The 12,960-nt window shown below is 40.3% G+C and overlaps 1 protein-coding gene across 1 annotated transcript in view; it reads left to right on the top strand.

Annotated features, from left to right (window-relative positions):
- nfatc2ip (nuclear factor of activated T cells 2 interacting protein) overlaps window positions 1-12,743 on the top strand; it is a 32,183-nt gene extending 19,440 nt beyond the window's left edge. The window contains exons 7-10 of the mRNA XM_080446473.1: window positions 5,090-5,291; window positions 9,218-9,362; window positions 10,584-10,699; window positions 12,461-12,743. Coding sequence (XP_080302599.1) covers window positions 5,090-5,291; window positions 9,218-9,362; window positions 10,584-10,699; window positions 12,461-12,628 — 631 coding nt within the window. The 3' untranslated portion in view covers window positions 12,629-12,743. The remainder of the gene's footprint in view (window positions 1-5,089; window positions 5,292-9,217; window positions 9,363-10,583; window positions 10,700-12,460) is intronic.
- Window positions 12,744-12,960: the final 217 nt, after the last annotated feature.

Raw genomic sequence — 12,960 nt, 5'->3', positions numbered from 1 at the left:
AATGAGTACTTTTACTATGTTTTCCAGACTTTTACCTGTATAATGTTGTAATTCTACATTGCTGTATTGATACTTTTTACTTAAGTACAAAATTTGAGTATTTTCTCCGCCACTGGCTGTCCCTCCATATTTGGCCACGAGTGGTCAAATCACAGGTCCACAGGGAAGTTAGTCGCTGTTTTTGTTTCTGCATTCAGTTCCTGATGGAGTTGTTTTCCTCTTGTGTTTTTTGTTTTGTCTTTGTTGTTTAGTCGTGAGCTCGCTGTGGGTTTTTCATCAAGTGCACACACATCTTTACAGCCTAGCTCTACAGAAGGGCAAGCCGTTAACCCAGTAAGACCGGGAAGACATCTGTGTCATTTTAAGATGTCTGTGGCTATTCAAAAACAGCAGATCTGCAAGCGCTACGAGCTTGTAGTTATAGCTACAAGCTTGTAGTTATAGCTTGCAATTACTATTTTTTTTAAACTGCAGTATATTTTTAATCTTGAAAATGTGTGCACATTTTTGAATATATATTTTTAAAGCAAACATTTGTACAATATTTTGTTACCCCCCCCCCCTCCCCGTAGCAAAGATTTGAGTTACAAATGTTCACATGTTCAAGATTTGTATAAATGTTCACAATTTAAAAAATAATTGCAGATCTAGAAGCTCATGGCGCGGCACTCGGTGCCGCGCTATGAGCTTGTAGATCTGCTATTTTTGAACGGCCAAAGAAATAAAAAAAATGACAGAGATGCGTTCCCGGATTGAACGGGGTCTAGAACAGGGGCCCTTGTCTTTTTGTCTGTATGGTTGTCTGTCCAGGATAAATCTCAGGCAGACGTCACTGATCCACAGGGAAGCCACGCCGTCACTAGACACCAACTTTGTTTTTTTACACGCCGTGGCTCTGTAGGAGGCGGTCTAGAAATGGGTCTGTCTCTGTGCGTCTGGCTCTCTGTGTCACCCGTGGCTAATCTCACAAACTGCTGCTGGTCATCAATAGGCCAAGGAAGTAACTCGTCGTTTTTTCACGTTTTTATATCCTCCTATAATTCGACAAAGCTCTGTGGGTGGTGAGTGGCTGGAGTAATTGATCCGAATTTGCACACAGCCATTGACTATTACCATGTGTGCACGGAACAGCGAAGCCCGTTTTTCTCTTTCCCCAAATGTCAGCTGTTTATTAGCGTTTTCGTGTTCGCTGGCCAAATCATGTGCGCATATCCCCCCACGGGTATGGTATAGTATATATTAAATAATGGAAGTTAAAGCCTCACTAATATGTAACTTTTTTTAAATGAGTACACTGTCATTTTGTCCAATCTGTTAATACAATATAACTTGTATAATTGGGGTGGTTGTATTTGGTCTCCCTGCTCTTCTATTGAGACATTTAGATTGTGTCAAAGGTCATGTCTCACCTAGACACAGGATGTGACACGAATTTTGACCTGATGGTCAATTTATCCCCTGAGCAAGCAGGCCGGCTCTATTAGCTCAATGGTAAAAATGTCAGCACTTGCGCAGGAAACCGGGTTCAAATCTGGGGTAGAAGAGGAAAGTTAGTGCTGCTTTAATGGAGGTTGGACTGTTCATATGAAGTCCCAGATACACATGGAACCCATGCTGTTATGTTTTATGCCAAACTAGTTAAGGCCCGTTCATAGTCCCTACATGGGTCTAAAACGTGCGTCAGGGGGTGAGGGATTCCGTCCGTTCTTTACGGACGCATGCATAGTCGCTCACGTTATTTAGGGGTTATTTTATTTATTTTAAAGTGTACAGGCGTAATACACCTATTCATCCACTAGATGGATATGTACCGGTACCCATAATGTTGCCATGTCTGCTTACTATAAGCGACTTTGGGCTTATTTTTCTGTAAAGTTGCTTGTAAACAAACAAGCAATTTTGTATTGGTGGTTGCGGTTTTATTTGGGCTTGTTTCTAAAGTGTAGTTGCTTATTTGGGCCAATTATTATTTAAACCAATGATTCTCAAACATATATATTGTAGATACCCCCCCAAGGTCACTGCGGTCTGCTGGCCAGCTAAGTCTCGAGGTCACAGTAAGGACCAAATTAAAGACCAGAGGCGACCGAGCCTTTGCTGCCATAGCCCCCACCCTATGGAATGCGCTCCCCCCCATGTTAAAAGGGCCCCCACCATTGAGACTTTTAAATCTCGGCTTAAGACACACCTTTACGCCTTGGCATTTTAACCCTGCTTGAGAGTTTTCTGTGGTCTATGTCTTATTTGTTTTCTGTGTTTTTGATGGTGTTTTCTGTGTTTTTAGCATATTTTAGCTTGTATTTTGCATGATTTTCTGTACAGCACTTTGTAAACCCTTAACCCTGGTTGTGAAATGTGCTATACAAATAAAGTGGATTGGATTGGATAGAGCTGCTATATCCTAGTCGATTCTTTTGGGCTTGTTTTCATAGACCTGGTTGCTTATTTCTCTCACAAAACCTGCTGGCATCAGCGCAGCTAACAACATGAAGCTACCATTGTAGCATCTAGCCAAAACAACGCATTAAAAGACACAAACTAGTCCACAAACTAGACAAAAACAATGGTTGTCTACAAAACGTGAGTTTCGACCCCTACTGCACTGTGCTATATATGCTATATATTGTCACAGACCGTGGATCGACGGGTCTAAGTACTTAAGTACATTTACTCAAGTACTTCCACCAACCAACGTGGGTCTTTTTTTGGAGAAAGAGGGCCCGAGGAAAACTTTTTTTCCTTATACTGCCAACGGGCTCCACTGGTACTACAGGCCGCTACAGGCAACGTACAAACGAACGTACGTCGGCCTGACGGTGAATGTCGACTGCACGGACGGAAATCCTGGAGCCGTAAGTGACGGAGGGGGAGACAAAAACGACAACGCAAGGAGCGCTGGCGCTCGTTACGTCTCCTTACGTCCGACTATAAATGATACTTTACCTGGAAGATTATTTTATTACAACAGACCTTTCTTATAATACAGTATTGCTAAGGAAATGCTGTAGGGTCCACTACTTCTACTTCTACATGGCAAGCAAGCATGGTCTTGCTTGCCATGTTTTACTATTTTGAAAAACATTTTAAAATAGTTCAACCTGCCAATCTACATCGACACGTTGTGAGCTTGTAGATCGGCTATTTGAGTTATTTTAAAATGTTTTTCAAAATGGTAAAAGATAGGGCCCATAGACTCAAATCTATAACTTGCTACTTTGTTTCTTTGTCTTAATATATGTTTTATTTTTTACATTTTTACACAATGTTTAGCAGTTTATGTTATACAAACATATATGAACCAGAAGCCTGATGACAGATTGAACTGTACAACCATTGTGAGCTGCTTACTTAGATCGGCTATCTTTGGCTAAGAGAGATTTGGTGCAGACAGAAAAAAGCAGACCAAATATACAGCCAACTCGGATCCAGTTTACCAAGTCTAGAGGGTTTAAAGGGATAGTTCACACCATAAATTAGGTCAACATTCAAGACCTGCACTGTATGAAGTGCCTTTTTACATACATTCTGCTGTGATTTGGTGCTATATAAAATAAATTTTACTTGCAATGGTAGGGGGTGGTCTATACAGTACAACCTGTATATACAAGTTAACAGTATCCAGGAGCAATGTCAGAGCCAACAAATGCCAAGCCAAATAAGTTTTTAAATGGAAAGACCGGGTTAGTTATAGCAGTGGTCCTCTTAACTCATTTTCATGTCAAGGACCCCAAATTGATATGTTTCTGGCCACAGAAAAATATTTTGTACCAGGGACCACTAAGATTTGTGTCGTTAAAATCTTTCAAGAATATTTCAAGTGTTTCACCGTTTCTTTTGCCTAAAAGCTGATCTAAAGGCTCATTGCGTTTTGAGCTTTGTAGATCAGAGCTTGTAGATCGGTTATTTTAGAAAAGATTTTCTAAAAAATAGGGTTTAACTGATTTTCTATAAATAGGGTTTAACTGATTAACTAATTTCTATAAATAGGGTTTAACTGATTAACTAATTTAAATATTTACCCTTGGACCCCCCCCCCCTCGAACCCTGGACCCCCCTGGACCCTACTTTGAGAACCACTGATTTATAGGCTAACCCAAGGGTTCCCAAACGCTTCAGGCCACGACCCACCCCCCAAAATAATCATATTTGAACTGGGGACCCCCCCCCCACCCTCACAAGCACTTGGAATTGTAGGCATTACATTTAGTTTGACTCGGTTCCACAGATAAATATTGTGAAAATAGCCGAAGTACAAGCTCACGACGGCGTTGTGATTGTAGATCGGCTATTTTCACAATATTTGCCTCTTACATAATATTTGGCCAATTTGGTATTAAAAAGGTCTTAAAAGTCATTCAATTGTCACTTTAGAAATGTGCAGATACCCTGTATACATTTATACAGGTGTACATGTTGGTTTGTTAACCGTCGAGTGAGAAAACAATGTTGCTTATTAATTAATCATCTGGGGACCCTCTAACATAATTTGGTGACCTGTTTGGGAACTACCGGGCTAACCCCTATGCAGTGGTGGAAAGTAACTTAAGTAAATGTACCGGTACTCAAGTACTGTACTTAAGTACAATTTTGAGGTATTTTTACTTTACTTGAGTACTTCCAATTTTCAGTACTTTTACTTCTACTCCACTACATCTCAGAGGCACATATTGTATCCTCTACAATTATTTGAAAACTTTGGTTACTTTGTAGATTTTTATTATCATTACAAAGCATACATTAACCACTTCAGCCCTATATACATTTCGGCCATTATGAAATAGTCGATCTACAAGCTCACAATGCGTCGCGGTGCGACACATTGTGAGCTTGTAGATCTGCTATTTTCAAAAGATTGTTATACATTTGAAAACTTGTGAAATGGGACATTCTGCGTAATGAATACCTTTTACTTTGGTACTTTAAGTATATTTTGATACCAATACTTTTGTACTTTTACTCAAGTCAATTTTGAATTCCGGACTTTGACTTATGTACGTATTTCTACATTGCAGTATTGATACTTTTTCTTAAGTAACAAATTCCACATGTCGCTCTCTCCCCCCCTCTCTCTCCCGTCTCTCTCTGTCAGTGAGATGAACAGAAAGCTGAACCTGTTGAAGTCCGGCCTCCTAACGTCGCCGCTGAAAAAAAACAGGCGACGCGGCGACAGCACCCCCTCCACGCCGACCGCGGGATGCGCCCTCAACGAGGACGACGACAACGACGACGACCGGGAGGTCACTCTGAAGTTCCGCTGCCGCTCGGTCTTGCACAAAGTCACGGTGCCATCTGTACGTTACTGACGCCATGACACGTCATCTTTGCCTTTACATAGTTTGTACATGAAGTTGAGCTTGAACTTCCGCAGAGTGTGAATTGTTTCATTGTTTTCTCCCCAATGTAGTTGTTATGCCAACACATAGGATCCTGCATAGTAATTATGGACCGATACCAATACATTTTTGAAGCAGAGAGACAACTTAGTAATAAAAACCATTACAAAGAATTAAGGGAACCAATCTACAAAAACACAGCAATTGAAGCTAAGAGGATTATAAAACAAATGAAAGAGAAGAAATTAATAAGTAGCAAACAAGAGGCCTACCTCTCGGGTCAGGATACACCGCGACCAAGGGTTTTCTATCTATTGCCAAAAATACATAAATACCCGGCCACATGGACCGTACCCTTTGAAATCCCACCGGGCCGACCAATAGTTTCTGACTGTGGCAGCGAAACCTATCAGACAGCAGAATTTGCTGAATATTTCCTGAAACCTCTCTCAACCCAGCATCCGAGCTATGTGAAAGACACTTATGACTTTGTTGAAAAAATCAAGAAAATAACAATGCCACAAACGGCCTTGTTATTCTCAATTGATAATGACAGCCTATACACCAACATTGAGACAGATGCAGGGTTGAAGGCAGTGAAATACATTTTCAACAAATATCCGGATAGGGGAAGGCCAGATGCTGAATTATTAGAATTGTTAAGCCTTAATCTGACCAAGAACGATTTTGAATTTAACAATAAGTTTTATTTACAAACAAAGGGGACAGCAATGGGAAAACGGTTTGCTCCTTCGTATGCTAATATTTACATGGCAATGTGGGAGGAAACAGCCTTAAAAAAATGTATTCTAAAACCAACCCACTATTTTAGATTCCTGGATGATATTTTTGGGATCTGGGAGCACTCCAAGGAGGAATTTGAAGATTTTATTGAAGTTCTAAACACACATCACCGATCCATCGCTATAAAATTTGTAACAGACACAGACAAAATTGATTTTCTGGATGTAACCATTTTCAAAGGACCACTGTTTAACACCAGTGGCAAATTAGATCTCAAAGTCTACTTTAAGGAAACTGACACCCACGCTCTCTTACATAAAACGTCATTCCACCCACCACACTGTTACACAGGGATTGTTAAATCACAGCTACTACGATTCCACAGAATTTGCACACAAGAACAGGATTTTAAGACAGCCTGCAAGATCTTATTCTGCGCCCTACGAAAAAGAGGGTACACAAGGACCTTCCTACGAAAGGCCCAAGACACCTTTCTGGAAGTAAAGGAAAAATACCAGGGCCCACAGCTGGCCCTGGTCACTACATACTCCTCACAAAGCAAATTAGCTGACACCAGGATAAAAAGGAATTTCCAGAACAGAGGAAACACTCTTTTAAATGGGTTTAAAATCATTTCAGCCTACAGAAAAAACAAGAACCTCAAAGATTATCTAGTCCACAGCACTCTTAAAGGAACGAATAGACCAACTAACAGGAGACCACATTACTTTAAAAGCATCCAAATGGTGACCAACAGACACAACAAAAGGGTGTTTGGCATTAAACAAAAAATACAAGCTAACACTAAAAACTGTATTTACTTAATCACCTGCACCAAATGTAACCTTCAATATGTGGGTGAAACACAAAACACAATCGCCACCAGATTAAACCAGCATAGATATAATATAAATAATGCCAAGAAGACCAATTTAATAATTGTTCAACACTTTATGACACATGGCATAAATTCCCTAAAAGTCTCTGGCCTAGAACATAACCCAAATTGGACACTAGGACAAAGGCAATATAACGAAAGACAATGGATAAACAGATTAGGTACAATTTTTCCAGAGGGACTTAATATGACAAACACTAGAAACACACAAACCAACCCTTCTTAATTCAATCAAACAAACTCACAGAAACACAAAGAGACCACCAGGTACTCAGAGAGAACTAAAAGAACAAAGACCCACTCAGAGAAAGGAGGAGTAACACCTGACCTAGATACTAGATTAAGGACAATCACAGAAGCATCAACGACCCTAGGGGAAGACAAGGGGCTTCTTCCTGACCCATAGCTTAAGACCCAAATAGGTGTGAGGGTAGTCAACCCAAATGCCTACTCAAAACCTTCAAAAGGACTAAGTGGGTTAAAAACACACATAATCAAACAATGGACCTAGGAAGACTTAGATGAACAAATGCAAAATAATAAGGACCTTAAAAATAAATGTCTTAAGGTTCTCATTACTCTAACCCTAACCCCTGTAGCAGAAATAAAGAATTGTGTCAGTCCCAGGAAAGACGCACTAGGATTGACCAGTAGTCACTGGGAGATTCAGTTGGGGCAAACGCAGTCCCCACAAACATCATTTACTATTCTGTGCCTATCGGTACATAATTCGGACGGGGCTGAGTAGGCTCAAAGCGAACTTCGCAACGTTCAGCACGGCAACTCGCGCGCCCTAGCGCGCTCGGTGGTGCTTCTCGTGGCTCAAGTTCGCTTGAGACTGCGCCCCTCCATCGCGGTTGGGTCCATAACTATATTTGTATTCTTAAATCTTTTATTGAGTCCTAGTCCTGTAAACATTCTTATAATGAGACTATGGATGATTTTTGGTATGCGGTCCAACTAAGGTGGGACTCAGGATGACTGGACGTACCTGCCATGCACAGTCCCCAGTGAACATTCCTCACAAAGTTCACTGGCAATTTTATTTATAGTTTGTAAACATGCCTAAAAACCTAAACTTTAAAGAAAGGGAAAATGGTTAACCCTAATGGGGAATCCTTTCTTAGGAAAGGCGAAACAGCCAAAAAGAACTTAGGGCTAAGATTTAGAATTTAGATTAAAGACTTAGTTAAACAGAATGTAAAATTATAAGGACCTTAAAATTAAAGAGTAACGGGATCCCAAAAAGACTTTCTTTCAAAAACAAGATGGCGAGAGCAAAAATTCCTTGCTCTGCCTTTTTCGGAAAGGATGCCCTTTCTAAAAAGGCTTAGCACTGAAGTCCAACCCAAACCATTCCCTAACCAGTGGTGTAACTAAGTACATTTACTTAAGTAAGTACTGTACGCACTACATCTCAGAGACAAATATTATACTTTTACTCCACTACAATTATTTGAAAACTTTAGTTACTAGTTACTTAGATTATTATTACAAAACTGACCGCAGGGAACTACACCGCTTGCATCAGCGACGCGTTGTGGTCTTGCAGATCGGCTGGGGCGGAGCTACAGCTCTGCTCCGTCAATAACTGCATGTCGCACACGGACAGAGAGAAGCAGAGCTGAACTCCTCTTAAAGCGACATTTTTTTAAGTAACAATGATTGTCGTTTGTAATGTAGAGGAGTCCTCTACATTACAAACAACAATGTTACATAAAAACTTTCTCTGTTGTCATAATTATGAAAGTTTCTTAAATGTAACTTTCAAGTGAAGTTTATGGGGGGAAACTTAAAAGGCTGCTGGACCAACGTGGTGTGTCTCAGCGTGACCAGTCAGACACACACACACACACACACACACACACACACACACACACACACACACACACACACACACACACACACACACACACACACACACACACACACACACTCAGGTGAGCGCCGAGCATGCACAACACAGACACATCGAGTGGTATAGCAGCGACTACGTTCTTAACTCTCTGTGTGCAGTGCATGCACTCAAACTTTATGATGTTAATCATGCGTGACATGATGAAAGCATTTGTTTTCGCATTGGTAGTTCAGGAAATAAAAAATAAATAAATATATTATAATGAAGAGAAAAAATGTTTTGTTCACATTCGAATTATTTTCGAATAGAGAAATTGGTTCTAACAGCCCTAATATATATACAGCAGGCTTATGTACCTCATTGACACTCTCTTTACGTTTTCAGTCTGCGCCGCTAAGCAAGGCAGTGGAAGAGCTGTCCGTCAAGATCAAACTCCCGCCCTCCCGGATCCTTTTGCTGATGAAGGAGAGCGAACTGCCCACTGACTCCACAGCCAATGAGCTCGGCCTCGGCATCGCTGACATCATAGGTGGGTCGCATACAACGCACGGCTTGAGTCAACGGACGGACTCCCGGGCCTCACGTCTTTTGGGACGATGCAAGTGACAGGGATTAGGCATTGACTATTTAACCCTATTAAGACCGGGAACACATCTGTGCCATTTTAGGATTTCTTTGGCTATTAAAAAAATAGCAGATCTACAAGCTCATAGCGCGGCACCGAGTGCCACGCTATGAGCTTGTATCTGTTTGTATCTTGTATCTGCTATTTTTTTTTTTATCGTGAACATTTGAAAAAGATTGTAGAATCCCCTAGAAGCAAAGATTTGAGTTACCGTACAAATGTTTGCTTTAAAAATATATATTCAAAGATTTGCACATTTTCACGATTAGAAATAAATGGCAGATCTATGAGCTTGTATATCTGCTATTTTTGAATAGCCAAAGAAATCTAAAAATGACACGGATTCTTTCCCGGTATAAATGGGTTAAAAGTCTGAAAATACACATTAACATGAACCCAACACAACGCTACACATCACTGATGATAGTGTTGTCAAACAAGTCTATGAAATCTATCAGTTAAATCTGTGACCAGTGGTGTAAAGTAACTAAGTACATGTACTTTACTTGAGTATTTCCAATGTTCAATACTTTTACTTCTACTCCACTACATTTCAGAAGCAAACATTGTACTTTTACTCCACTACATGTATTTGAAAACTTTAGTTACTTTGTAGGTTTTGATTATTATTATTACAAAACATACATTAACACTTCAGCCCTATATACATTTCGGCCATTTGAAAATAGCCGATCTACAAGCTCACGATGCGTCGCAAACTTGTAGATCGGCTATTTTCAAAGGATTTCTATGAATTTTATTCATTTGAAAACTTGTGAAGCGGGACATTCTGCGTAACGAGTACTTTTACTTTTGATACTTTAAGTACATTTTGATACCAATACTTTTGTACTTTTACTCAAGTAAAATTTTTATTCCGAACGTTTACTTGTAACAGAGCATTTCTATTACATTGCAGTATCTGTACTTTTACTTAAGTAAAATATTTGAGTACTTTTTCCCCCCACTGTCTGCAAATTGTGTGGGGGTGGGGGGGGGCCCCGCTTCATCTCTCTCTCAGCTAAGGGCTCCTTGGCCTGATAAACATTGAAGACCCCTGCAGTAGACTAATTGAGGCTTCACAGCTCATCCTCATCATGCCTTGTTTTCACCCCCCTGTCCCAGACTGTGTGATCATCGAAGAGGAGAAGGAAGAGGCGGACGAGAACGACGACGGGATCATAAGCATCAGAATCCAGAACAAGGAGAGGAGTGCAGCGCAGACCTACTCCATACACAGAGTATGTGTATCAACCTCACCTACTGGTTCTGAAAACATTTGAACCCATTAAGACCTGAGGCCGATTAAAAAAATGTTTTCTAAATCCTAAAGGCGGTTACACACCGGCGAATATGCGAATATACGCAAAATTCGGACTCGTTCCGAATAATTAAAAGACGCTTTTTTCGCTCCGCGAAACTGGTGTGGAAGCTTGCATTGGAAGGTTTTTAAAAAAAAACGTATTATTCGCATGAAAAAAATCGCCCCAGTGTGTAAGGACCTTAACTCTTTAAAAAATATATGTATATTCAAAGATTTGCACAAATGTTCACGATTTTACAGAAATAGCAGATCTACGAGCTATATCTATGAGCTTGTATATCTGCTATTTTTGAATAGCCTAAAGAAATCTAAAAGTGTCACAGATGCGTTCCCGGTCTTAATGGGTTAACAACACAAAACACACATCTTTCATTCAAAAATGTAAGCTTTTTTTTTTTATTACTAAAATGTTTTATCCCACAATTTTGTAACCCTTTTTCACCCGGTGCCAATTTTCTAAGTGATCCTGGGCGCTATACTCCCCCCACCAGCCTAGGGAGCCCAGGGCCGAGCTCATGCCTCCTTCAATGCATGAGAGCCAACTGACCTTCTTATCACCTGACAGGAGGGAGTTTCCCCCAGTAGGACGTAGCGTGTGGAAAGAACACGTTATTCCAACCAGTTCCCTTCCCCTCCATCAGGCGCCCCGGCTGTCAAGGGGGAGGCGGTATAGCGACCAGGATTAATACAGGTTTTTGTGAGGGTATTAACTACCCTAGGAGACACGGGGAGAACGTGCAAACTCCACACGGAGTGTTTTAAATTAAAGCATTTTGGAATCATTTAGATTTTTTCCCCCAACCCATTAAGACCGGGAACGCATCTGTGTAACCACTCTTTAACCATTATCTTATACTTTGGCTATAGCAGATCTACAAGCTCATAGCGCAGCACTCTGTATTTTTGAAAAATTGTGAAAATGTGTGAATATATGTATTTTTTAAAGAGAGCATTTTTAATTCAAATCTTTGCTTCTGGGGGGTCCCTGGAACAACATATTTTGAGATGGGGGTCCGCGGCCACATATATCGGCCTCGGGTCTTAAATGGATATTTCACTTACAAAACAAATTTTGGGTCATTTGATCGTCTACTCCAGCTTTTGTGAGCCCCCAGACAGTTTTTAAGTTGCTCGATTCAGTATTTAGATATTTGATATTCATTTTATCAGGCACACCCCCTTCCTACTGTATATAAACCCATTATAACTTCAAACTCCATTTTTAACATGTTAGATTCATCAAAAACACACGTCCTTGGTTCTGGTGACTCATCCTGCCCTCCTAATACGCGAGGGGGGCGTGTTTTTTAATTACCTTTTTTATTTAATTGTTTTTATTGTATTATTTTTACATTCTCCAAAAAATATTAAAAAAATTTATGAAAAAAATAAACGAAAAACACTAATAGAAGGACAATATCAGTCACCAGAACCAAGGACAGGTGTTTCCGATGAATCTAACGTGGTTAAAATGGAGTTTGAAGTTACAAGTTTGTATAGGAAGTGTGTGTCTGATAAAATGAATATCAAATATCTAAATACTGAATCAAGCAAAAAAAATAAGAAGTGAAATATCCCTTTAATGGGTTTTAAGAGTGTTTCAAGGAAACAGTTTTGAGAAGCACCACTTTAGGTTTGTGGGACATAACTTTACCTCCGTTCCTGTGTGTTTGGTCAGGACGCAGCCCTGGGCTCGGTGCTCCGCCAGTACCTGTCCAGCACGTACGCCGGCGCCAAGCGACAGCCCAAGGTGGTCTTCTGCTTCGACGGCACCACCATCAGACACAGCCAGACCCCCTCCCAGCTGGACATGGAGGACGGTGACGTCATCGACGTGTGGGCGTGAATATTTAACTGTACTGTTGTACTGTTGCACTTACTTTTTAATTATTATAAAAGTTTTTTCTTTTCTTTTCTTTTGCATTGTTTTGTTATTATTTTAATAAACAGTTCTTGGCAGTCTGTGGCTTGTTGTTCTTTTGTAATTAAGCGCTGTAATGCGATATCGTAATGTTTTCATGTCATGTTGCTTGTTGATAATGTTGTGGTTGCAATGAAAATAGTGACTTGTTAAAATGTAAAGCTTGCTGTGGTGGCACAACAGGAGGGAGACTGCTCTCATGGGGAAACTAATTTAGCATGAACTCCTACTGACACATCATCTCTTCCATATTTTTG

This window comes from Gymnoscopelus braueri (assembly GCF_963280865.1).
Source record: "Gymnoscopelus braueri genome assembly, chromosome: 13".
NCBI lineage: Eukaryota > Metazoa > Chordata > Actinopteri > Myctophiformes > Myctophidae > Gymnoscopelus > Gymnoscopelus braueri.
Note: the sequence above shows the minus strand (reverse complement) of the source record. Positions and strands in the feature narration are given on the sequence as shown.